Here is a 26928-nt window from a genome sequence, read left to right on the forward strand (position 1 = left end):
ATGACACCAAACTGGGAGGGGTGGCTAACACCCCAGAGGACAGGGTCACACTTCAAAACGACCTTGACAGATTAGAGAACTGGGCCAAAACAAAGAAGATGAATTTTAACAGGGAGAAATGTAAAGTATTGCACTTGGGCAAAAAAAATGAGAGGCACAAATACAAGATGGGTGACACCTGGCTTGAGAGCAGTACATGCGAAAAGGATCTAGGAGTCTTGGTTGACCACAAACTTGACATGAGCCAACAGTGTGACGCGGCAGCTAAAAAAGCCAATGCAATTCTGGGCTGCATCAATAGGAGTATAGCATCTAGATCAAGGGAAGTTATAGTGCCACTGTATTCTGCTCTGGTCAGACCTCACCTGGAGTACTGTGTCCAGTTCTGGGCACCACAGTTCAAGGAGGACACTGACAAACTGGAACGTGTCCAGAGGAGGGCAACCAAAATGGTCAAAGGCCTGGAAACGATGCCTCATGAGGAACGGCTAAGGGAGCTGGGCATGTTTAGCCTGGAGAAGAGGAGGTTAAGGGGTGATATGATAGCCATGTTCAAATATAGAAAAGGATGTCACATAGAGGAGGGAGAAAGGTTGTTTTCTGCTGCTCCAGAGAAGCGGACACGGAGCAATGGATCCAAACTACAAGAAAGAAGATTCCACCTAAACATTAGGAAGAACTTCCTGACAGTAAGAGCTGTTTGGCAGTGGAATTTGCTGCCAAGGAGTGTGGTGGAGTCTCCTTCTTTGGAGACTTCTTAAGCAGAGGCTTGACAACCATATGTCACGAGTGCTCTGATGGTGTTTCCTGCTTGGCAGGGGGTTGGACTCGATGGCCCTTGTGGTCTCTTCCAACTCTAGGATTCTATGATTCTATTAATACGCCAAGGTTGGATGGGCCCCCTTGGGCTCTCTGTAGGTTCGCAGGACCTGTCAATTCCAGAAAAGGACCAAGACAATTAGACCTGCCCTCCATCCCCACCTTTCAATATTGGGACGCCCCCAAACCTGTTTCCCATTCGCAGGCAGAGACGGTGTTAGGGAGATTCCGATTATTGATGTCACATTGATCACTCAGGGCCGGGCGCAACGCCTTGCCTTAGCAAGAACTATGCAGGCCTTGGAAAGACTGTTCCCAGCGCCAGGGAGAAAAGGGGGGGGGGGGTTGCTGATTTCAATTCCCAGGTCTGCAGGGAAGGAGATAGTCTTTCTGGTATTTGGGGCCTGGGACATTTCAGGCTCCGGACACTTCCGCCCTACCCCTCAGGTTGCCTCAGTGGGAGGTGGGAAGCAGCAAGGCTGCCTCCATTGGTTGGGTCAAAGTACCTGCTAGAATCCTAGAGCTGGAAGGGACCCCAAGGGACATCTAGCCCAACCCCTCGGAAACACAGGGACCTCCTGCCCCTGGACTCTGCCAACCGGCCGTTATCAGAACAGCTGTTTCAAACCCCGTGCCTGAGTTCCGGTTTTTGCTTTCTAGTTTTCATTTTCCTCTTCCCTCCCTGTCTCTCTTTCTTTGTGGTGCAGAGGATTTGTTAAAGATGACAAGCCTGTGAAATGGACCCTTCTGCCTGAAGAGCGGAGTGCAAACCACCCCAAAACACTAGTTTCCAATTAGCTAAGTACCACAGACCCCGTTTTTCAAATGCCAGGCCACGGACCCCCTACTTTTAAACATTTCAATCTCCCTATGGTCATTTTTGTTATGTGAATGGTGGTGCAGACCACCCTGGGTGGACTCCGGGTCCGCAGACCACCTGTTGAGAACAGCTGCCCTAAATGAATAAATAAATCCAGCTGCTGTCTTTTGGGGCTTTTCCGAGCCGCTGATTCGCTGGCGCTCAGAGGGGTCCGCTGCCGAGAGGGACGTGAGTCCACCCCGCAAGGTCCAGAAGATGGTCACAGTCAGAGTTTGACTCGGGGGGCACAAACCCACACAGCGAAAGAAAGACACAGAGGCCAGAAAGAAGTCTAACACCTTTTATCTCTTTTAACCCTCAGGGTTTTGCTTTTTCTCAAGAGGTTCCAACACAGTGTTTTGTTTTCTTCACTTCTGCAATTCCGGGTGTGGATGGACACGGCAACTCGTGAGCGGGTCACATGGCTTTGGAGTGTGTCAACAGCTACAAAGGTGAGGGTGAGAGTGAAGAGCATAGAAAAGGGCTCAGCCCCCCCCCCAAGAGTGGTGCCCTTCTTAGTGTTGGGGGGCCGGTCGGGCGCTGGCTGCCTCTTCCGTCCCATGACCTTTCTGCTCTTCCCAATGGGCTTCCAACTAAGCAGAACAGAGATATCTATATATACATATATAGATATATATGTACGTATAAAGCACTAAAGGTGGTGAAAAACATTCTCAACTTACCCCGCTCCCCACAAAAAACACGTTTCATCTAAACCAACCGTGGCCCCCAACCCATGGTCTTGGGGGACCCTATAAAACTCCCATCAGTGCCCCAAAATATCCCCCCACCAGGGGCACCAGGGTTGGTGAAGACCGTCCTAAACACACACCACACAGGATTCAAACACAGTGCCTGTCCTGGTTGGGGGGCAGGAGGACGGGAGGGGAAAAGGGGGTTTCCTTCTTCTACCCCTTGACTCCCGCCTGCTGCTGTGCCCAGCCAGGAAGATGTAAAAGTGATCCTATAAATTACGGGGGGGAGAGGACAAAAAAACTTTCAATACATTAACTGTTTTGTATATGGTTGTTTTTTGTTTGCTTTTTTGTCTTTTTTATAGAAAAAAATGCACATTTAAAGGGGGGTGGAGAACACGCACCTTTTCCTTCCTTAAAAAAAAAAAAAAAGAAACATAAGTTTAGTGTCACATTTTGCAAGGGGAGAGGGGGCACGTTCTGCCACCCCACCCTGGTGCTCCTTCAAACATTAAGGGAGTGAGAAAAAGGGAGGTGGTATTTTTAGAGGGAGGGGGAGAAGGTTTTTTGGAAAGGGGTGTGCTTTGGCTGGATTTTACAGAGTAGTCTTTGTGGATTAAAGCATCCCGAGATGAACAAGACAGGCCTCAGGATGAAACGCAACACAACACACTGCTGGCTTTCAACATAAAGAGGTAGAAGAAATTGGGGGGGGGGGGTGTTTTGAGGGGGGTAGGGGGAAGGGGATCTCCAAGAGAGAGAGAGAGAGAGATCAATTCCAGGGGGAATTTTGGCTCCGGACCCCCCAAAAGGAAGCATCGGCTATGGGTCCAACCAGATTTTAAAAGGGTAGGATGGAGAGTTGGCCCCAAGGAGGAGATGGGATATTGTTAAGGGAAGGGGGGCGCTGTTGCAGGGAGCAACCTCAGAAAGCCAAGCACCCCCCTCCCCGTGGAAATAAACAGCTCCCTGACAGGACCCCAAACTGGGGAATCGGAGCTGCCTCTTAAAATAAGCAGACACACACACACTGCCCCCCCAAGACCCTGTTTCACTCTTAAAAAAAAAAGTTTTCCTTTTTAAAAAAGGGTCCTGTAGGTAAATGGACCACCCTCCAGGCAGATTTTTGAGGAGGGGCCCCTGAACTCTGCCCCTTGTCAGAGCAGACCCAACCCTCCATCCCAGGCCAGGAATGCCTGGCCATGGGCCTTTTGGGGTGGGGCTGCTGGCCAAACACCACAGCTCCCCAAAACCTAAATCTCTGCGCTTGACCAGGGTTAGAAGCTCGGGGGGTGAAGAGGCGAAACATGCAAACAGACCAGACACAGAGCAGTGTGGGTAAGGTTTGCCGGGGGGCTTTGGAAGTGTCTTAGTGTGGGGTGGGGAATCTCTACCCCTGCCCCCCAGTACCCCCAGAGGTCCCTCTCGTCTCCCATTCCCTCCACAGACGTGCCCCAATGGTGAGAGGGAGGCTTCAGAACTCCACTTTGCAGGCTGGGAAGGTCTCATCCTGCATGGCCACCATGCTGTTGCTGCCCAGGACGGTGACGCCCAGCGCCTGCTGCCGCTCCAGCGTCTCTGCGTACCACTCATGCATCACCAGGGAGTCAAAGGTGGGGATCAGGGTCACCTGGCGGGGAGGAGGAAGGAAGGAAGAGGGTGAGCGTCTGTTGGCCACAGGAGTTTTGCCCTCCCTCTCGGCAAGGCGGCTTCAAACACTAAACCACCCTCCCAAGGCAACAATGCAGAAGTTGCCAACCATCGGCTTTTGTGTGCAAGCCTAAGGTTCTAGACCTCAACGTCGCTGGGAGGGAGCAGTGCTGGAAATCTGCCAGGCACCAGTGCAGAATGAAGCCAGTTCAAGCTCCCGAGGGAAATATTACAGATCCTTCTCTCAGGGACATTTTGCTTTCCCTGTATTTATCTACCTGCTTAATTTCTAGAGCTGCCCCACAGCAGAAGTGCTCTAGGAAGGCAGCGAGGGGTGAAAATGTCAGAGTAGGAGCTGGGAGAACAGAGTTCAAATCCCGCCTCACGTGTGACCCTACAAAGATCTCTGGGCACCAGCTGGCGACCGACATCTCCGCCTGGCTGGCCCCTCAGCAGGTTAGCAGAAGAGCTTATTTCTTGCATTTCTATCCCAAGGAGCCCATGGTTCACCCCCCTCGTCCGCTAATCTCTACAACGACCCTATGAGGTAGGTGAACAGGCTGTGACTGACTCAAAGGTCAGTCGCAGCTGCATGGTGGAGTCGGGATTCGAACCCTCGTCCCGACACGCTTAACCACCACAATGCACTGCCTTCCTAGAGTCCTTCTGCTATGGGGCAGCTCTATAAATTAAGTCAGTAAATAAATATGGGTAAAGCAAAATTTCCCTTAGAGATGTGAAATATTTCCCTGATGCTTGAATTTATTTTATTCCGGGTTGTTTTATTTTATGATTCAATGTGTTGTAAATAGGGCTGGCCAATAAATTGACATAGGGATGCGGGTGGCGCTGTGGTTAAACCACAGAGCCTAGGACTTGCCAATCAGGTTGGCGGTTCGAATCCCCGCGAAGGGGTGGAGCTCCCGTTGCTCGGTCCCTGCTCCTGCCAACCTAGCAGTTCTAAAGCACGTCAAAGTGCAAGTAGATAAATAGTAGATAAATAGATAAATAAAAGTAGATAAATAGATAAATACCTTCCAGTGGGAAGGTAAACGGCGTTTCCGTGCACTGCTCTGGTTCGCCAGAAGCGGCTTAGTCCTGCTGGCCACATGACCCGGAAGCTGTATGCCGGCTCCGTCGGCCAATAAAGCGAGAGAGCGCCGCAACCCCAGAGTCGGTCACGACTGGACCTAATGGTCAGGGGTCCCTTTACCTTTACCTATATATTGACATATTGTCCAAAACTAGTTTCAAGTCCATACTGTGTTATTGGTTTCATAATTTTTGACCTGGCAATATATTGTGAATCTTGTGTGCGTCTGCTATACAAAAATCACAATGTAGAAAAACCCGTGAAGCCAGCTCCATCCTTATTTCAGACATTGTGATCTATCAGTATATTGTGATGTTTAGCTGGTGATGTCTCCCGATGTTGAAAACCAGATTATCGCCCAGCCCTAGTTGTAAACCGCTTTTAGGTTTTTTCTTTAAAATATAAAGTGATACAGAAATGAAAAACGATATAACACTAATTTTCACTGTTTTTTTAAAAAGGCGTGTGGCAGAAGCACCACCTCAGTTTAAGGTGCCATTTGGCAATTCACTTATATTTCTGAGTTTCTAACCCTAATCCTGAGCTTTGCCCAGCAAGCAAAAGTCGCTGTGTATCCACCGCAGGAGAAAAACAAGGTTTGCCTTCCCAGGCACAAAAAAGAGAAGGCAGCCGCTCTCACCCTGGAGACCACGAAGGGAGCAGGCAGTGCCTAGCTGCCTCCTGCCCCCCTGCTTGCCATGTTACCCATTCTCTAACCCTGCCACTGAATGCCGCCCTGGTTTCAGTGGGCACCAAACGAGTCCCACTAGAGAGCATCCTCGGCAAAGGAGGGCCTCGATCCCAGGGAGGTTCCAGGCCGGCAGCACAAGACCCCAGCGGGATCTCCAAGCCCCGAGATGGGCTATGGCAAGCAACCCACTGGCCCTGCCCACCTGGGAGTCATGCGCCCAGTGCTGCTTCCCGGTCAGGAGGGCGTCCAAGATCCTCCGCATGACGCCCTCCTTGATGTGGTCCTCGCCGCTGATGACGTAGCACTGCGACCGGACGTGGCGGAAGAAGTCCTCGTCCACCCACTGGGCACTCGCCGAGCCCGGGATGTAGGCCAGCTCCAGGTAGACGGGGGGCCGCACGGAACTGGGCCTGGCACCTGGGGGACGGGAGAAAAATGGGGAGCGTTGGCTGCAAGATGGGCATGGAGGGGAGACGCCGGCTGGGATGCCCCCACCCTCCACTGGACGCGGCTGCAAAATCAGAATTTAACCCAGCTATTTGCACATGGGAAAAATGACTTTTCTTCTCTGCTGCCCATGTGCATCACAACAGGGAGCACATAAAGGGAGATGGCCGCAAGGGACCATTTGGTTAAAGGTATCCAAGTGGGAGCTAAACAGCACAAATTGAAAGCATTTGCTGATGATTTGGTATTGACTTTACAGGAGCCAGAATCTAGTACTAAAAGAGTATTGGAATTAATTCAAGAATTTGGTCAGGTAGCAGGTTTTAATTTAAACAAGATGAAAACCAAGGTTTTAGAGAAAAACTTAACTGTGATGGAGAGAGAAAAGTTTCAGAAGGAGACAGGATTAATATTGGTTAAGAAAGTGAAATATTTGGGGGTTAATATGACTGCGAAAAATGTGAACTTATTTAAGGATAATTATGAAAAATGCTGGTCTGAAGTGAAAAAGGATTTAGAAATATGGTCAAATTTGAAACTATCACTGTTAGGCCAAATTGCTGTCATAAAGATGAATGTATTGCCAAGGTTGCTGTTTTTGTTTCAAACATTGCAAATTGTGGACAAAATGGACTGTTTCAAGAAGTGGCAGAGAGATATCTCTAGATTTGTCTGGCAGGGCAAGAAACCTCAAATAAAATTTAAGATATTAACAGATGCTAAAGAAAGAGGTGGATTTGCCCTGCCAGACCTTAAACTCTATTATGAATCAGCCGCATTTTGCTGGCTGAAAGAATGGATGCTTCTTGAAAATACTGATCTCTTAGATCTGGAAGGTTTTAACAACGTATTTGGTTGGCATGCATATTTGTGGTATGACAAGGTTAAAGTTCACAGAGCCTTTAAAAATCATATTATTAGAAAAGCATTGTTTAATGTTTGGACAAGATACAAGGATTTGTTAGAAAATAAAACCCCAAGATGGTTGTCACCAATGGAAGCGAAGGCATTGAAAAAACTCAATATGGAGGCCAAATGGCCGAAGTATTGGGAAATTCTGGAGCAAGAGGGAGACAGGCTAAAACTGCAGAGTTTTGAAAAATAGAAAAATAGAGTGCGAGATTGGCTCCATTATTATCAAATAATGGAGGCATATAATTTGGACAAAAAATTAGGCTTCCAGGTGGAAAAATCAAAATTAGAAACAGAATTGTTAGAACCCAAAGTTAAGAATTTGTCAAGAATGTATAACTTGCTGCTGAAATGGAATACTCAAGATGAAACAGTGAAATCTGCTATGATTAAATGGGCACAAGATGTTGGGCATAACATAATGATGGCTGACTGGAAACAGTTATGGACCACAGGTATGAGGTTTACGGCATGCAATGATGCCTTAAAGGAGAATTTAATGAAAATGATTTACAGGTGGTACATAACACCAGTCAAGCTGGCAAAAATCTATCATTTGCCCGATAATAAATGTTGGAAATGTAATGAGACGGAAGGTACTTTCTTTCACCTTTGGTGGACGTGCCCAAGGATTAAGACCTTCTGGGAGATGGTATATAATGAAATGAAAAAGGTATTTAAATATACCTTCTTGAAGAAACCAGAGGCCCTTCTCCTGGTCATGGTCGGCCAATTGGTGCCAAGGAAGGATAGAACCTTTTTTATGTATGCCACAACAGCAGCAAGAATACTCATTGCAAAGTATTGGAAGACACAAGATCTACCCACCCGGGAAGAATGGCAGATGAAGCTGATGGACTACATGGAAATGGTGGAAATGACTGACAGAATCCGAGACCAGGGAGAAGAGTCGATGGAAGAAGATTGGAAAAAATTTAAAGTATATTTACAGAAATACTGCAAAATTAATGAATGTTAGAAGAATACTGGAATGAAGTTATATGGTTTTAGCAGAAATGTTATAAAGAATTAAGCAAAAACTGATTGTTAATGGGTTAGAGTGGAAAATTTAAAGTTAGATTGTGTTAAGATAAACTATAGAACAAAAAATTGAGAAAGAGGGAAAGGAGTTGCTGAATTAGCTAATCTGAGCTAGAATACAAAAAAGGGAGGTGTGAGGAAGTCGAGGAAACAAGTAAATGAAAGATTAAGATATGGAAATTGGATGTGTTTTTAAATGTTTTGGTTTTTTTTCTTGTTTTGATGTATTGTTTTTTCTTTTTATTTTCAATGTATTGTCTGTTAAATTTTTTATTGCCTTTTTTTTCTTTTATACCTTTTTTCTGTAATTATAAAACTTTTAATAAATATTATTAAAAAAATAAAAAAAAGGGAGATGGCCGCTCTGGGGCTCCACGAGGTCCAAAACGCCGAGGTGCTGCTAGGCACCTGCAGAGAACATTGAGATTGAGAACCACCCAAGAGACCAGGCAGCCTGTTTGGCTCCTCACCTGAGGTACACAGATTCAAAACAATTTGGGTGGAAATAAAGCCTGCCTCCCTGTTTATCTGGACAAGGCCTGATCCGGGCACCCTCCCGGCACTGTGCTTGGGGCTGATGAGATCCATCCTTCCATCCCTTCCCGTCCCTTCCTCTTCTTACCTGCAGGGCATGCTCTGCCTGCCCCCAAGGACGGCCTGCTGCTTGCTGGCCGCTGTCCGAGGGATGCCCGGTGGTCCCCACTGGCACGGGAGGCAGCCGACTCACTTCGGCTCAGAGCGGGCGCCCGGGCTCTCTCCCCAACGCTGGCCGAGGAAGGCTTGATGCGGCTGCTGTTGTGGGCTGCGCCTCTGGCGGCTGAGTCTGCTTTGGGCGGAGCTGAGCCCACCCGGGTCGCCGGCCTCTTGCCCTTGGCCGCCCCTTCTCGGTCAGGGTCCACCATGCAGATGCCCGGCTGAGCGGGGAGCGGGAGGGGGTCCTTCAGGGCGGCCGGAAGAGGATCGCGAGCCCGCGCCAGGCTCTCAGGGTCATCGTCCGAGTCCAGCCCGCCATCCGCCGTGATGGAAGGGCACTCTTCTGTGGCGGGCGGGATGTCAGAGTCCGAGAGGGTGGGCAGCGACTCGCTGAGTGACGTGGGTGGGGTCTCGTCAGCCAGGGGGTAGGGCTTGCGGCTCCGCGGACCCTTTCGCTGGCCCCCCAGCGGCTTGGTCAGCTCCTGGGAGAAGTCACTGCTGTTTGACATGTCCCGGGGGCTAAAGTTGGCTGAGGGCGAGCGCTCCGACTTGGGGTGCTCAAACTCGCACGGGGACACCAGGCAGAGGTCCACATCATGGGGCGAGTCAGAGCGGCGGGCGCGCCGTGCCAGGGAGTGGCTGTCCAAGCGCTGGGCGTGATGTGGGTGGCAGGGCCGGACGGGCAAGGATAGGCCACCTTTGCCCACCTCCGGCTCTGGGGTGAGTCCCCCCGGGCGGGCGTTCTCTGTTTCCTCCTGGAACTCGCTGACCGGTGGCAGGACCTGCTCAAAGGACATGGAGAGGGACTCATCCACCTCGGTGGAGTGCGGCGAGCCCACTTCGGCTGGCAGTGAGGGCGTGGTGATGGTGGGCGAGACGTCCGGGAGGTCATCGCGGAAGAGGCCGGGTGACAGGCATCCTGACGGCTTCTCCTGCGAGGAGCTGGAGTTGTCCCGCGAAACACGGAGCCCGGTGGCAGAGCCGTCCGGGCGCCAGGAGTTGGTCAGGGCCGCCGGCTCCTCGGCCATGACGACATCCTCGATGGGGGACTGGTGGAAAGGAGTGTGCCTGGCGCTGGCCGGGCCTGAGCTGGCCGGAGACATCATTTCCAGGGTCTTCTCTTCGGAGCTGCCGCAAGCCTCCTCGCCCTCGGGGTGGAGCCCTGCCTGCGTGCCCGTGGGGGTCTGCTCAAAGTTGACGCTCCGCTCACTCTTGGGGGTCTTAGCCAGTGGCGACGGGGGGCCTGCACCCCTCAGCGGAGAGCTGGTCTCCAGGTGCCGGAAGGGCTGGGGGCTCTCAGGGTCTCCCCCCGTGCACAGGCCGTTCTGGGCCGCCAGCACCCCGTTCCCGGGACACTCCAGCGGTGATGGCTCCAGCTCGCTCTCCGCTGTAGTGATGCCCTCGTCTGTCGACTCCGCCCCCAGGACCTCTGGCCGAGAGTCCTCCCTTGCCCCATTCTCCGTTGACGACTTGGACCCGTCTGAGAGGCCACCTGCTGCCCCCTTGGCACCACTGGGCATCTTGAGAGGAGCCTCTTTCAAAGGCTGGGCTTTCGGCTTATCCGCCTCCTTCTTGAGGCTGGGGAGGGTCTTCTTGAAGCTGCCCATCTTGGTGGGGGGCCTCTTGGCTTCTGCGCTGGCTGACCTCCTCAGCTGCCTCACTGCTGCCTTCTCCTCCGCCTTTGCCTGCTTCTTGGCCGCCGTCTCCCTCCTGGGGGGATCCACCTTTGCCTCCCGTTTGGGCACCTTTCCCGGGGGGGCAGCAGCGTCATTCTTTGGCAAGAGTTTTTTTGTGTCCTTCTTGGCCACTGGCTTCTCCTTCAGCTGCTTGGGCCTCACAGCAGAAGGCGGCTCCCCCTTGGTGCGCGTCTCCTTGGCCTGCTCCTCCTCCAGGCTGCCCTTTGAGGTCTCGCTGGGCGCCATGGGGCGCTCTCTGGTGCCTGCCGCCTTGGCCTCCCTCCTTTCCTTGGGCTCTGGGAGGCTCAGCCTGGAGCCAGACTTGAGGCTCTCCTGGCTGGTGGTCCTCTTCTGCTGGCTTTGTGGGGCGCTGCCCGAGGAGGACTCCAGGTCCTTCTGGGTGACCACTGGATGTTTGAGGAACTCCAAGTGCCGGACCTTCTCCAGCCCCTCCAGGATCTTGCTCTGGGGCGTGCAGCCGGGGAACAAGACCCGGACGATCTTCTCCGTGGGGCTGACGGGGTGCCAGACCAGGAGGGCGCAGATGGAGGTCACGCAGTGCAGGGGCAGCTCCAGCCCCTGGGGGCAGCCGTTGCCGCACCAGTGCTGCATCAGGACCTCCAGCTCCTTGCTGCCTTTCACCGGGTTCAGGATGTACATATCTAAGCGCCCAACGCCCATCTTCTGGAAGAGGACAGTGGGCTCCACCTTGGGGCCGCCGTCCCTGCAGAGTGGGCTGGGCTGGATGCCCAGTTTGTCCAGGTAGTGGAGAGCCAGGTTGGCCTCGTCGCAGCTCTTCAGGACGCCCGAGTCACCGGCAATGGTCTTCAGCTTCTCGGAGGCGTTGAGGAAGACGACGCCCAGCTCTGGGGAGATGAGGTTCTTCACGGAGTCCTCGTTTGGCGAGCCCTGCGAGGAGGGATCCTCTTCCATCTCGGCCAGCTTCCTCTGCAGCAGGCTGTTGACGCCGGGTAGGCTGTCAGTGCCCACGTGCGTCACCAGGATGGAGTCGATGCGGTCGAGGTGGCACACCAGCTTCCAGAAGGACGAGCGAGGGTTGGAGCCGCCATTGACCAGGATGTTGAAGCCGTTGACGGCAAAGAAGGCCGAGTCGCCCCTGCCGCCAGGGAAGATATAGCAGCAGGGGCGGGACAGCTTCAGGAAGCCGACGGTGCTGGGTGGCTCCAGGAGGTCAAAGGGCGACGGGGGGTCCAGCGACTCCGAGAGGTACTCCAGGAACTCCTGCAGGCCCTCCATCTCGGGCAGCACGGGGCCCGGGTTGAAGCGAAGGTCAATGAAGTCCAACAGGTTGTGCTGACCCAGCCGGGAAGCTTTCCATTCCCCAAAGTCCGGGCAAATGACCGTCAGGCTGGTCCTGGCAGATGGGTCTGCAGAGCTGAGCAACTCCCCAACCTGGCAAAATAGAGAGAGAGAGGCGTCAGTGCACTATGCACCATAACACTGGTACTAAAGGATCTTCACTCGCTCCCAACACGCCTCCGAGAACAATTCAAAGTGTTGGTGCTTCCGCCCTGCATACCTGAAGGAGTGTCTCCATCCCAAATGTCCACCCTGGACACAGAGGTCCAGCTCTGAGGGTTTTCTGGGGGTTCCCTCATTGCAATTATGTGAAGCAACAGGGAGCCACCTCCCATCAAACGTCAGCTGAACAACCATGAAACTTTTTGAAGACACCTGAAGGCTGCCCTATACAGGGAAGTTTTTAATGGTTGATGTTTTGTTACAATTTTTATATGTGCTGGAATCCACCCAGAGTGGCTGGGGAAACCCAGGCAGATGGGTGGGGTAAAATAAATAATTAATGCCAATCATTTGGGGTTCCTTTTCCAGTCGGAAGAGTCACCCAAAAAGTCTTCCAAAATCTTTCTCCTTTCAGCGCTTCTATTGGTGAATTCCCACCTTGCCCCTTCCAGTAGCGCCTCTACCCCCATCATTCAGTCCGGACACCAGGTCCTCCTCCAAGGTCTTCTGCTGGTTCCCTCACTGCAAGAAGTGATGTTACAAGGAACCAGGCCTTCTCCGTAGTGGCGCCCGCCCCGTGGAACTCCCTCCCATCAGATGTCAAGGAAATAAACAACTATTTGACTTTTAGAAGACACCTGAAGGCAGCCCTGTATAGGAAGGTTTTTAATGTTTTACCATGTTTTTACTATTTTGCTGGGAGCTGCCCAGAGTGGCTGTGGTATAAACAACAACTACTATTAACACCACAACTTACAACAACAACGACTATTAACATCACAACTTAATGATGACTGGGTTGCCCCAGCCACTCTAGGTGGCTTCCAGCATACACAAAGGCATAAGAAAACATTAAAAGTAGAAACTTCAGAAGTCTTCTAAAGGTTGTATAGTTACAGTACTTCTAACGAAGAAGGAAGTAAAACGAGGCCCAGAGCATCCTTCTTCCTCCCTGGTCTTCCGCTGTCTGGCCAGAGTAACAGCCTCCACACCAACTGCTTCCTACCCAGTTTGGAAGGATTCATTTAGGGGAGGGTCTTTGCCAGCCCTTTCCCGCTTTTGCCATCGCAACCCATCCAGCATCACCGGCTGACTCCTCCCGGCTGCTCCAGGCTGCTGCTGGGGAGACGCACCTCCTTGTCGGCGAAGATCTGGATGAAGTCTCGCAAGGAGAACGTCCCCGTCTGCAGGACCAGCTCCCCCGTCTCCTCGATGCAGGGCCCAGCAAAGATCAGCAGCTTGTGGCGCGAAGGGTCCGTGACCAGGTTGCAGAGCTGCAGGGTGAGAGAGACAGTCAGGCCTCGGAGGGAAGGCCCTCAGATTTCCAGCCTCTGGGGGCTTATTTCCAGCCAACCCTCTGTCAACAGAACCACAGAATTGTAGAGTTGGAAGGGACCCTGAGAGTCATCCAGCCCAACCCCCTGCAGTGCCGGAATAGACTCTGGAGCCTTGTTGGGTTTTCCTATTTCCAGGCCCTGGGAACAGTCCACAGACTCTCCAGTGCCATGCAAAGCTGGCGTGGGTGTACCATGCAGGCCCCAAGACCCGTTTCAGAAGCAGGATTTTACCCATTCATGTTCTCTGGAGTTGGGCTCTCCACCCCAATTCACCCAAAGGGGGCCCACCGTCCTCTTCGTGCAATGGCCAAATACCCTCTTAAGAACCCAGGGATCCAGATAGACTGCCTCTGGACCTGGAAGCTCCACAAAAGCCTGGCTGCTGGATCAGGTCAAAGGGGCCCCATCGAGCCCGGCATCCTGTTCTCACAGTGGTCAAGGGGAAGGAAGCGTAAGCAGGACCCAAGCCCAAGAGCCTTCTGCCCTCAAGCTGCATCTTCTGGCCACTCGCCTCATTGCAGATGGACTTGTCGGAAGGGTTCAGCAGCACCAGCGTCTCCAGGAGTTCTCCGCGATGGTGCAGAGCCCGCTGACCTGGGGAGGGAAAATGAGGCGACAGAGTTGAAAGGGAGGCTCCGGGGCAGAAGGACCACAGTGTCGTGGCGCTGGAAGGGACCCCCAAGGGCCATCTAGTCCAACCTCCTGCAAGGCATCACAGATTCACATAGCAGCATTATGATAAAGACAGCCTGGCTCTCAATGCCTTTCCAAATGAACCCTAGCAATACAATTTGCAGTTGGGTTCTTATTTAGCATATTGGGTGAGCCAACATGACAGCAATGTGGGAATGAGGATCGGAGTGATCATTCTGTGATATTAGGGCAGTGGACAAAGCTGCATTGTAACTTTTGAATCTGTGTGTGTGCATAATGGGATATATATATATGATTTGCCTTTACATTGTAGGGGGTTGGAAGGGTCCCGAGGGTCATCTAGCCCAACCCTCTGCAATGCAGGAATCTCAGTTATAGCACCCAGGACAGATATCTTGAAGGAGAATACACCACATCTCTAGGGAGGGGTCCATCCCGCTACTGAACGCTCCTCACCCTCAGAAAGTTCTCCCTGATGTTTAATGGCGAAGAAAGCAGCGGTTCTGGAGGGGAGGGCTGCCCACTGCAAGGCTCCATCCGCCCAGAAGGTGGCAGTGCAGCACTGCCAGAGTCCAGCAAGGCCGGCTGCTGGATTCTCTCTCTTCCTCCTCCCAATCCTGTGAGATCTCTGGCCGAGAGGCTTCAAGAAATCCAAAGGCACCTGAAGAGGGTTTGTCTGATCGGGAGTCTCACCAGCCGTCGATCCCAAAAGGTCACAGCACAACTATTAAGAGGAGTTTAAAATGGCCCTGGGGCCATTTTAAGGCTGCTTGAGGCGAGCAATCAATTTGTGGGGTTGCAGTGGCTGGAACCGCAGATGGGGCTTGTGCAGCAGGGAAGGGAGTCCATCTCAGAGAAGCAAAACTCTGATCCTAAATCTCTGCTCCCTCGCAGGGTATCCTCAGGAGAAGACAAGGCTCAGGAGCAAACCCTACGCAAATCCGGAATGGAGCCCCAAAGACGGCTGGGAGGCACCTTGTACGTCATGCAGCCAAGCTGGTGCCCCGTGTCTTGCTCTGCCTGCCTTTGGACACCATCAGCTGGGCCGAGATGGGGGTCTTGTCTGGACCCCCAAACACATGGGCCAGGCTTGTGCCTCAGAAAGGTCCCTTCAGTGCTGCTCATGCAGCTGTTAGACTTCACCCCCAGAGACACACTCCACGGTCTCTCGAGACAGACCGACGACAACCAAGTGGCTGCAACTCAGACTCCTGCCTGCAGTGTCCCAAACTGTGGAACTGGAGCCCTGAGATTTCTGGCGATCACGCCAGCTGGGAGCTCCAAAAACATTAACCTGTCCCTGCTGCAAAGGAGGGGAAGGGTCCCCTCAGGGTGCTGGGCGCTCGGCCGAGAAGCTGCTGGCTCCCTTTTGATGGACAAAATACCAGGGGTAGCCAAAGGAGCAGGCCCTGGAGGTGATGCTGGGCAATCTGAGGGGCCTCCACACCCAGGCAGAGATTTTTTCCTTAAAATATGAAGCGACATAAAAATGAAATGAAAAATAATGGTAAACATTCTGTGGTGGCAACAGTTTAAGGTGCCATTTGGCGATCAGCTTATATATCTGAGTTTCTGACACTGATACCTGAGCCTTGCCCTGCGAGCAAGGGCCATTGTGTCTCCAGTGCAGGAGAAAAACAAGGTTTGCCTTCCCCTTGCACAAAAGGAGAAAGGAGGCGGACGCTCTTGCCCTGCGGACCAAGAAGGGAGCAGGTGCTTCCCAGCGGCTCCTGCAGCCTCCCTGGCCCAGCATTCCAACGTTAGTTCAACATCGGGCGGAGTGGGTGGGCAGAGTCATCTGAGGACACAGCCGGCTCATTCTTGGAGGGGTGAGATGCCCACGAGGACCAGCTGAGCCTGCTGTCGACACGCTTGCCTGCCCGAGAGCAGGGAGGGCATTGCAGGTGGGGAGGCCCTAGTCCACATGGCCAGAGGGATGCCGCCTCTGCTACCTCCTTACCTTTCACAATATCGGAGAAGGTGGCTGAATGGCGGGAGACAAAGAGCTTCAGCTGCTGGTCAAGGTTGCAGGCAGTCAAGTCGATGTCCCAAGAACGGATCCCTGGAGGAGGGAGGGAGGGAGAGAAACAGTGGTGCTAAGCAGACTGCCAAGCATGGGATGGCCACTGCGGCTGGAGCCCTTGGCCCCCAAGAGCCAGGGAAGGTGGCCGCCAATGTGCTCCCTCTGGCTGGTCCCTCCAGAATTATGAGCAGGAGAGCTTGTTTACTGCATTTATCTCCCACCATTTTGCCCAAGGACTCCATGGTTCACTCCCCCCTCTGTTAATTCCTACAACGGCCCTCTGAGGTAGGTGAAGAGGCCATGACTGACTCCAAGGTCGCCAAGTGAGCTTCATGACGGAGCGGGGATTCGAACCCTGATCTCCCAGGTCCTCGTCCAACACTCTAACCACTACACCCACTTGCTCCCTAGAGCACTTCTCCTATGGGGCAGCAATTAAGTTGGTAAATAAATTTGGAGAAAGCCAAATGTCACTTAGAGAAGGACCTGAAATACTCTCCTTGATGCTTGAATTTGTTTTATTCTGGATTGTTTTATTTGATGGTCTAATGTGTTGTCAACCACTTTGAGATTATTTCTTTAAAATATAAAGCCATACAGAAATTAAATGAACAAGACTAATAATTCCCATTGCAAAAAAAGGCGCTCAGGCGTTCCATTGTGGCGACTGCAACTGAGGTTTAAGGTACCATTTGAAAATTAGCTTATGTATCTTGAGGTTCTATCACTGCTCCTTCCCCCGATTTTTACTCCTCTGCTGCTTTTCGGGTGCCTTGGTTCCCACCTCCTGGGATCTCTTCCCCGCCATCGGAGAACTACTCTTACTGCTCCATGATAATAAATAACAACAACAACAACACAGTGGTAGCTCGGCTTATGTTACCTTTGGGTAACATAATTTCGAGTTACGAATGCGGCAAACCCAGAAGTGTATACTTCCAGGTTTCGCCACGCGCACATGCACAGAAGCGCTCTATTGCGCCACACGCGTGCACAGAAGCAGCGCCTCCGGATACGGACTTTGCAGGGTTAGTATAGACCCCCAGGACGAATCAAGTTCGTATCTGGAGGGTTCACTGTAGTAATAATACAGTGGTGCCCCGCAAGACGAATGCCTCGCAAGACGGAAAACCCGCAAGACGAAAGGGTTTTCCGTCTGCAGAGGCGCTTCGCAAGACGAATTTCCCTATGGGCTTGCTTTGCAAGACGAAAAATGACGAAAAAAATCGAATTTTTTTTTGCTCCAAAACCCCTTATTCTGAATCGCTAAGCTGCTAAAAGCATTTTAGCAGCAAAACCGCTAATCCCCCACCCCTAAAAAAGCCGTTTTTAGCCCTTAAAGTGCCAATAGCGCTAACAGCGCTACTCCGTCAATGGGCTTGCTTCGCAAGACGAAAAGACTCCCGGAGCGGATTCTTTTCGTCTTGCGAGGCACCACTGTAAATTATTATTTATACACACACACACCCAATCTGGCTGGGTTTCCCCAGCCACTCTGGGCGGCTTCCAACAAAAGATTAAAATACAGTAATACCATATCCCCCACGTGTTTAGCTGCTGGCTGGAGCTGACAGCTCCCCTTTCCCTCACAGGGACCGGACGGCAAACATCCCAGCAGCTTTCTCCCTGTATGGCACAGACATCACATCAGCTCAGTTTTGCAAGAGACAGCCGTAACGGCAAAGAGGATCTCTCTCTCCAAAGCGCCTAAGACAGCAAGGCTAGATGAGAAGATCAAGGACCGGCCACAAGAAACCACAAGTTCATTCAGCCCACAGAACAAGGAGGCGAGTTTTGCTTTGCTTGCACTGAGGCCCCAAAATGCCTCTTATGCCTCCCCCCCCCATGACCCGCTAGCTTACATAAGACCAGCGCAGGTGGTGTCAGCTGAGATGCAAGACTGCAGCTCTCGGAAACTGGCCTGGCGCGGCACGTGGGTGTTTGCGCGTCTTCACTGCGGCTGCATGCTGCTTGCCGCCTGAGCAGAGCCCAGCGCCATCAGCATGGGGTTCCCGAGGGCGCAGGCAGCAACAGAGCGAGATCCCAAACGGGGGTGGGGGGAACCAGAAATACCGCTGCTGCTGTTTGAAGGAGGCTGGGAAAGACGGAGAATGAGGAGCCCACATACAAAGGGGGCTGTGGGATTCCCCAGCGAGGCAGCAGCAGGAGGTAGTGATTTAAGACTCCGGATAAGTGACAGTGGGAAACTGGAATCATTTCATCAAGCTCCCCAGGGCAGAGAGTTTTCTGAACACTGAAGTAGTTACGGAGCATGGTAGCAAAGAACCCTGCTAAATAACTTGGAAAAGCAGTGCCTCAGCCTTGTTGAATTAAACTAAAACAAAGTTAACTGAGTTTTGAATAACTGTGCAATTGTTACTGTATAATTTTATTGGGGTAAGCATAATCTTCCTCAGTGGTTTGGAAACCGCTACTTTTTATGGGGTAGGGGAGGTGGCCGAGGGGAGAATCTTGTAGACCCAAAGGGTTTTGGAACCAGTGTTCAAAATTCCCCAGGTGCCAGACACGTTGTGCTATTAGCACAGGTCCAATTGGGACCCCGTGGTGATCACTGGGCGCCAGGCTGACAAATGACATCTCCAGCTTTCTTCAGCAGCTCAGCAGAAGAACTTCTTCACGGCAATGATCTCCCACCTTTTTCTCCCAGAAGTCCATGGTTCACCCCCTCCTCTGTTAATCCCTACAATGACCCCACGAGGAAGGCGAAGAGGCTGCAACAGACTCCAAGGCCGCCCAGTGAGTTTCCTGATGGAGTGGGGATTCAAACTCTGATTGCTCTCACCACTACACCGCCCTGCCTTCCTAGAGTCCTCCTGCTGTGGGGCAGCTCTATGAATTAAGTTGGTAAATAAATATGGGGGGAGCCAAATGTCACTTAGAGGAGGACGTGAAATATTCTCCTTGATGCTTGAATTTGTTTTATTCTGGATTGTTTTATTTGATGTCTTAACCGCTTTAAGGTTTTTTCTTTAAAATATAAAGTGCTATAGAAATGATAATGATGAAGTTAATAAACCCTATGAGGGGAATGGCACCTAGACATTCCGCTGTGGTGACCGTAACATAGGTTTAAGGTATATTGGCAATTAAGTTAAATATCTGAGTTTCTAACACTGTTGGAAACCACTGATATAAAGACTTACACAAGCAGCAATCATGAAAAATAATAAATAATAAATAATAAATAATAAATAATAAATAATAATAATAATAATAATAATAATAATAATAATTTATTTAAGACCCACCCATCTGGTTTCCCAAGTCACTCTGGGAGGCTTCCAGCAAAATATTAAAATACAACAATTCATCAAATATGAAATATGATGGCCAGCAGCAGGAAAAGCGCCCACCAAACTTAGAATCATAGAATGGTAGAGTTGGAAGGGACCCTGGGGGTCATCTAGCACAACCTCCAGCAATGCAGGACTTGCAATTAAAGAATCCCTCCCTGGGGAATCCATGTCCAGCTTCTCCGAGAGACGCTCTTACAATGCGGGGGGGGGGGGGTCCCCTCTTATGCAAGCTGACTTCAGAGGGCAAAGACAAGTCTTGCAAGCTTATTGCAGAGGGTTACGTGGCAACGAGACAGGGTACGTGTTCCTCCAACACCAGCTTCCGTCTGGAGACGGCATCCGCGAGTCAGAAAGCCACCAGCTCAGAGAATTATTAGCAAATACTCCTTTGACCAGCCAGTATTTAAATTAAGCAACTGTTCAGGAAAAAGAGGTTTCCGCCAACTCTCAAAGGTCCCCAATTATCCGCAGCAAGAGGAGCGGCTCAAGTTCCCAGGAAATGTCCCAGTTTCTCAACCTCCTGGAGGTTGCCTGCAGCTGCTGCAAGAGCAGCCAGAAGAGAGAGCTCAGCTGGCAGATGGGAAGGGAAGGAACCAGCACAGCCTCCCGCTTCACAAAGCAGGAGACAGCAGAGACCCACTGGTCTGATTTTTACCCCACCTTCCTTCCATTAATGCCCCCAAATGAGCCAGGTTAGCCTTTTGGCAGGCGAGTCTGGCTTTAGCAGAGGCACACCCAGAGTTTGCAGAGCATGGTGCTGATGACACCAAGGTTGCAGGTTTGATCCCTGGTGCATGGGACAGATGCATATTCCTGCCTTGCAGGGGGTTCAGCTAGATGACCCTCAGGGTCCCTTCCAACTCTACAGTTCTAGGATTCTACTACAAATATAATTTGAAAACTGCACGAGCACTGGAGGCATACCAGTTGGTGGAAGCCACAGGAGGGGAGAGTGCTCTGCTTATGGGTTTGCAGGAAGAGGCGTCGGGCTGGCCTCTGTTGAGGAGAGGATGCTGGATTGAAGGGCCCCCTCTGGCCTGATCCAGCAGGCCCTCCGCCACAAGCACTGTCCCAGGAGCCCCTATGGTCAAGGAGCCTCCGACTTCAAAGCACCTCCAACCCATCAGAGGGGGGCCCTGAGTTGCAGGTGGGTGCCCTCTCCCCCATTTCTGCTGAAAGCATCACAATGTTTCTGCCCCGTCTCCATTATCGGGTTTCACATGGGTGCTGCTTACAGAGGCTCATCTGGATCAAAGCTGCAGTTTTTTTGCAGCTCTGAGCTCTTAAAATGGAGAGTGAGACAAAGGATGACCACTCCTATCCCTAACAGCGAAGAAGAGGAGGAGGAGGCGGAGGAGGAAAAGAAGAAGAGTCTGAGGCTCTCTTGAAGCGTCCCCCTTCCGCTTCCACGCCAACCGGGACTCTTTTCCTTTTTCAAAAGCTCCAGTGATCTCAGAGGTCAGCTGCAGCTGCTTCCTGTTTGGTGTCCGCTCAGAGGAAGCCTGGCAATGCAGCGGAGAAGGCCAAGGTGGCCCCTGCAGGGTTTTTTCAAACAGAGGCCGCATTCCCTGAGGAACATCTGCCAGCTGCCACATGCTGGTGGTGGACATAGCTGAACCAACTATGGGGGTGGGGTGCACCCTTTTATCTCTTTCTGCCCCCTTTCCTGAAGGACATTGAGAGTTGCCTTATACTGGGATGCTTTAGTTGCAATCCCTGCATTGCAGGGGGTTGAGCTAGATGACCCTTGGGAACCCTTCCAACTCTTCAGTTCTAGGTTCGTGCAGCTCAGTGCAGTCTGCTCTGACTGGCAGCAGCTCTGCAGGCTTCGAAATGAGACCAAAGGAAGTCCTAGGGCCTAGGCTCTCTATCCGACAAAAAGCAGGGCTTGAGTATGGGAATAGGGGTGCTCCATCATTAACAGACCAGGCTGGAGGAGGCACAAAGCTGGCCCCATAGGTGCTGGAACAGCTAGAAAGTGGCATGTCAAAGGTTTAAATAAAATCTTCTTTCTTTAAAGTGCTGATTTGTAAAACAATGATCCACTCCAGTTAAAAGAAATGGGGGCAGGCCCACAAATTTTCCACAGAACAAAGGAATCTACTTCCCCAGCTCTGATTCCCTCCTACCCTGCTGACCTAGAGCAACAATTTTTTATTTAAAAAAAATTAAATTTGTATACCGCTCTTCATCCGCAGACATCAGGGCAGTTTGCCACATAAAAATATTGCCACAGGAAAAGCACAAAACCCATTGTTGTTATCCTTGTTCATTGAACACACACAGTTGCAAAGAGTGACTCCAAATACAAATGTCCACTTTGGGCACCTTTTCCCTGTAGCTGCTTTGGAGTACAATTCCCATCAGCGTCCAGGCTCATGGAGAGCAGTGTGGTGTAGTGGTTAGGGTGTCAGACCTGAGAGACCGGGGTTTGAATCCCCAAAGCCACTTCAAAGCCCACTGGGTGACCTTCAGCCAGCCACTCCCTCTCACTGGCCTTCCGGCCTTCCTCCCCGCCCCCTTGAGTGATGCATCCTGACACAGCAGCTCAGTGGTGCTTCCAAGCAGCCCCTGGGCGACCCAGGGTGCCTCATCCCTTCCAGGAACGTCTCCTGAGTCAGCCACGCAACCGGCCAGATGCCCAGATGGCCCTCAGCCAGAGTCCCGGAGGAGTCAGCTGCCCGGGAAGGCCCCTGGAGCCAGCCCAGAATTGCCTCCGGCTCCTGCTCTGAGCAAAGAGGAGAGAAGGGGACGGGGTGCCTGCTTCTTTTGCCCATTTAAGGCTCCAGCCAAATCAGCCTGAACCTGCACAGAATGAGGAAGCCTCTGGATCGGGGCCAGCAGGAGAGGAGGAAGAGCCAGAAGGCAGGCCTGGCCATCCAGCCAACACCAGGATTCAAGAGCCTCTGCTTTCCTTTAGGAGAAGAAAACAAGGTTCTAGACCTCATGGCTGCAGAGAATCTTGAAGCGGCTGCATTTGCTATTGCATGAGGCAAAGAAACTACACAACATCAGAGTCAGCCTGCAGCAGAATGGAAGTCCCTGGGAACCCCAAGTGGGGATACTTGCTGTGGCTCTCAGGTCCTGCTTCCCAAGCGGAGTCTCCGATTGGCCACTGGGAGGACATGAGGCTGGCAGCGTTAAAAATCGCCCAGGCATCAGGTGTGCTTTGCAAGTGGCAAGGGTCCAATGGTGACCACATGGAGATCTCTGAGCACCAGGTTGGAGACTCACATCTCCATCTGGCTAGTCCCTCCAGCTTCCTTAAGCAGGTCAGCCGAAGAGCTCATTTACTGCATTTATATCCCACTTTGGAGAAAAGAGTCCAAAAGAGTCTCCTTAGTTAATCCCTACAATGACCCTGTGAGGTAGGCTAGGAAGCTGGGACCGACTCAAAGGAACCTGTGAGCTTCATGATAGAGTGGGAATTTGAACCCTGATCTCCCAGGTCCTAGTCCGACATTCTCAACACTACAACGCCACACTGCCTTCCTAGAGTCCTGCTATGGGGCAGCTCTATAAATTAGGCAGGTAAAAAAATATGAAGAAGGGAAGGATGTGAAATATTTTCCTTGAAGCTTGAATTTGTTTTGTTGTGGATTGTTTTATTTGATGGTCTAATATGTTGTCAACCACTTTGAGATTATTTCTTTAAACTATAAAGCCATACAGAAATTAAATGAATAACAAGAATAATAATCCCCATCGCAAAAAAAGGCGCTCAGGCATTCCACTGTGGCGACTGCAACGGAGGTTTAAGGTGCCATTTGGCAATTAACATATATCTAAGTTTCTCACACTGCACTCTGGTCCTGCTTCCCATGGGGGGGGGTCTCTGGTTGTCCACTGGGGGGGCAGGAGGCTGTCTGCATGGGCTCCCTTTGGTCTGACCCTGCTGCACCCAGGTTCTTCTTACGTTCACATAGCTCTGAATTCAGGAAGACAGCCTTCACCAACACATTCTTCAGAGCAGAATTGAGCCGGGCACAACCCTGGCAAATGGAACGTTTCTCTCATGGCCAGAACTTCTCGGGGACCCAATCCCTGCGTGCGACCCGAAGCGGAGCCTCTGAGGCAAGCAGCGCCTTTCGCCCCGGCAGCCAGCTGTGTCCCTAACAGGTGTGCTTGGCTCCCACCTCACAATGTACCTTGCGGAAGAGGCTGGGCCACACCCTTGAACAAAACGCAGGCCCTGCAGGTATGGCGAGGCAGAGCAGGAGCAATTAAGAACAATTAGCTCTCAGAGGGCAATTAGGAGGAGAAGGGATTCTGCCAGGATCCTTCAAATGGCACTTGCCTCGCTGTCTGGGTTTCACTTGCCAACTGGAACTCTGCCCCCCTGAACCCCAAGGCACAGCGACGCAGCCTCCGCCGCAAAGACTCGAGTGCCCTCAGTGACAAGGGCATGACACTTCTTCGCCTGGAACCCTCCAGCTGGGGGTGGGGGCTGGCGGTCTTTGGGGGCAAAGGGGCCACATTCTGAATTTTTAGCTACTTACAAGGGTCCCAGAACCACTGCAGCCTCACACAACAGAGAGTGCGCAGTCGCAGTGAAGCTTTCCTCATCACTGGGTCATTGGTAGGAGGAATGGCGCCTAGATCCTCTGTGGCACCCGTAATCTAGGTTTAAGGTGCCGTATGCTCCAGAGCAGAGGAAGAAGGCCAAACAGAGATGGGGAAGGCTTGCTCTGCCTTCTGGGCCAGGGGGTGGCCCGGAGGTCTCGTGCTTTAGAAGGGGGTGCCGCACACCTGGAACACCGATTTTAGAGCCGTGTTCTCGTCCGTCCTCACTCTGCCACCTTGCCCACAGCTCACCACCCATTCCTGAACAGGCCTGACTCCCCACAAGAGCCCTCCCCGGACCAAGCCACCCCACATGCTTCAGATTCCTCTCCCCATTTCGCCCCCGCTCCTTCGCTCTCTTCCCGGCTCCCTCAACCAAGCCACAAATCAGCCCTGCTCCGTTTGCAGACACGTTTGCAGACACACGCAGCTTCTTAGCCCCAAAAGTGCTATTTCTTAGGAGCCAAATATACACTCCTTTTTTAAAAAAAGAGAAAACTGACAAAAGCTGCTCTCTCTTTCTCTGGGTTTTAACGCTCCTACAAAGCCCTCTGAGGTATTTAAATCCAAGCACAACTCATGCTCAAACATCTGTATGTTCTCCTTGCTGCATGGAATGAGACCAGAATGGAAAAAGTGCTCAAATCAAAGGCTTTCAAAATGGAAGAAGCATCAACAGGGAGCAACGTAACATTCACATGTGGCTGCGCACTCGCATCTTATTTTTACTTGGAAGCAAGCTCCGCCAATCCCGAAGGGACCTACTCTCAAGCGTGAACAAAAGAGGACAACCTTATTTTTTTACATGGGCAATATGGAAGAAGGCTCTTGAAAAACCAACAAGATGATACGGAAATTGTGCTAAGCCTGGATGGACAATTGCCTTCCTACATGAAAATACAGTGGTACCTTGGGTTACATACACTTCAGGTTACATACACTTCAGGTTACAGACTCCGCTAACCCAGAAATAGTACCTCAGGTTAAGAACAGGATGAGAACAGAAATCGTGCTCTGGCAGCGCGGCGGCAGCAGGAGGCCCCATTAGCTAAAGTGGTGCTTCATGTTAACAAGAGTTTCAGGTTAAGAAGAGACCTCCAGAATGAATTAAGTACTTAACCTGAGGTACCACTGTATTTTAATTTTAAAACAAAAACACACACAACTTGCCAGTCTAGCCTGGCAAATCCCACATTCTGACAGCATATGATGAGTATACAATTAATTTCATTTTTGTTTGCTGCAAGCCTCTTGCTTGGGAAAACTTTGCTACCTAACGTGAATTGGGGAGGAGGAGGTTGTTTTGTAAGCAAATAAAAATCCATCTCAAACAGAGAGAAAGAGGGAGAGCTTATGCACAAGACATAATAAAAATCTGAATAGAACGGCCTTCCGCTGCTCTTCTGTTTTATGTTTTCATCTTATCTTGCTTGTGGACTTCTGCATTAGGTTTATAAAGGCAGAGCTCAGTAGCAGAGAGACTGCCTTGGAAGCAGGAGGCCCCACATTCAAGCCCAGCGGCATCTGCAGGAATGGATGAGAAAGGTCCCTGCCTGAATCCCTGGAGATCCAATGCTGCCAGTCAGTGCAGGCAATACTAATTTATGTGGACTAAGGGTATGACTCCATAGAAATCAGCCCCCCATCTTCCTATATCTAGCCCTTTCTCCCTCCAAGGAGTGCAAAGTAATGGATATAGTTCTCGCCCTACCCCTTTCATCCACACAACAACCCTGTGAGGCAGGTCAGGGTGAGAGACGGGGTGTCTGGGCCAAGGTCATCGTTTCAGGCTGAACAGATATTTGAACTGTGGTCTCCACATCCTGGTCCAGCACTCTTAACCGCTCTGAAGTTACCACAGCCAGCAATGTTAGAAACTCAGATATATAAACTAACCTCCAAAGGGCACCTTAAACAGAGGTTGTGGTTTCCGCAAGAGAATGCCTAGGCACCATCTTTTTGCAATGGCAAAAATGGAAGATCAGGGTTCAAATCCCCACTCCATCCTGAAGCTCCCTGGCTCAGTCTCAGCCTCTTCACCTACCTTGAGGGTTGTTGTGGGGATTAATGGAGGAGGGGGTGAACCATGCACTCCTTGCAGAAAAAGGTGGGAGACCAATGCAGTAGATCAGTTTTTCTGCTGACCTGCTTAAGAAAGCTGAAGCTGCCAGTCAGATTGAGATGCCAGGATACAAATTCAATAAATACTTAACAAAACACTAAGTTGCATCCAACAAATAAGTCCTACTCAAATGGGCCAAGTCAGTGGCCTCCCTTCTTCCCGGTGGGCCTCCTCCTCTTCCTCCTTCTCCCTGTATGGCTAACTTTAGATATACAACCCTTAATGTCAAAACGTTTCCAATGAGCGAGTGTCAGTGTTATGCTGAGAGGAGCGAGAATCATACTGGTATTATGATGATCCAATATTGCTTTGCTTCCTGTATATGCATATACTTCCCGAGGCAGAAAATGCATTTGTAGAATACTATACCTATATACGTAGACCCCTATACATATATATATATATACACACACACACACACACACACTTGGCTGAAGACAAAACAAACGTACAAACACACACAAATAAATACAAATACTACTAAAGACACAAGTTCGGATACGTAACAGGAGGGAGACCCCGTTATCTGATGGAAAAAGGCGGTGCACATCTCACCCCCCCTCCCGGCCCCTCCCCCGCTTCCGCTCCCCCCTCACCGTCTCGCACGGCCCTCAGGACCGCCGCGCGGAGCCCGCCGCGTCCGCCGCCGGCGCCGAAGACGACCACGAGGGAGAAGCGGGCCTCGGCGGGGGCCGCCAGGGGGGCTCCCCCGCCTCCTGCAACGGCCGCTGCTCCCGCCGCCATCTTGTGAGGCGCCCTCGGAGGCGCCCGTTGGCCCCGCCCACCGACGCCCCACCCTCGGAGGCGCCTCCCGCGCTCCGGCGCCCGCCAATGAGGGGAGCGCGGGGGCGGGG

The 26928-nt window shown here is 51.6% G+C and overlaps 1 protein-coding gene across 1 annotated transcript; it reads right to left on the reverse strand.

The window, feature by feature from the left end:
• Positions 1 to 1965: 1965 nt before the first annotated feature.
• On the reverse strand, positions 1966 to 26852 carry MAP1S (microtubule associated protein 1S). The gene is made up of 7 exons (XM_083421374.1): positions 26671 to 26852; positions 16010 to 16111; positions 13907 to 13989; positions 13192 to 13332; positions 8830 to 11989; positions 6010 to 6224; positions 1966 to 4003 (listed from the first exon to the last, which is right to left on the reverse strand). Exons 1-7 carry the CDS (start codon positions 26816 to 26818, stop codon positions 3848 to 3850), a joined length of 4005 nt encoding a protein of 1334 aa, XP_083277500.1. The 5' UTR covers positions 26819 to 26852; the 3' UTR covers positions 1966 to 3847.
• Between the last annotated feature and the right edge of the window lie 76 nt (positions 26853 to 26928).

The sequence above is a fragment of the Podarcis tiliguerta genome (assembly GCF_965153285.1).
Source record: "Podarcis tiliguerta genome assembly, chromosome: 18".
NCBI lineage: Eukaryota > Metazoa > Chordata > Lepidosauria > Squamata > Lacertidae > Podarcis > Podarcis tiliguerta.

Excerpts from the sequence above, each read along its gene's own strand:
- MAP1S (XM_083421374.1), bottom strand. The coding sequence starts at position 26,818 with ATGGCGGCGGGAGCAGCGGCCGTTGCAGGAGGCGGGGGAGCCCCCCTG. Across the intron at positions 6,225-8,829 it reads AGGCAGAGCATGCCCTGCAG|GTGCCAGGCCCAGTTCCGTG; the intron begins GTAAGAAGAGGA and ends CCCGTCCCCCAG. Across the intron at positions 4,004-6,009 it reads ACTGGGCGCATGACTCCCAG|GTGACCCTGATCCCCACCTT; the intron begins GTGGGCAGGGCC and ends CCTCCCCGCCAG.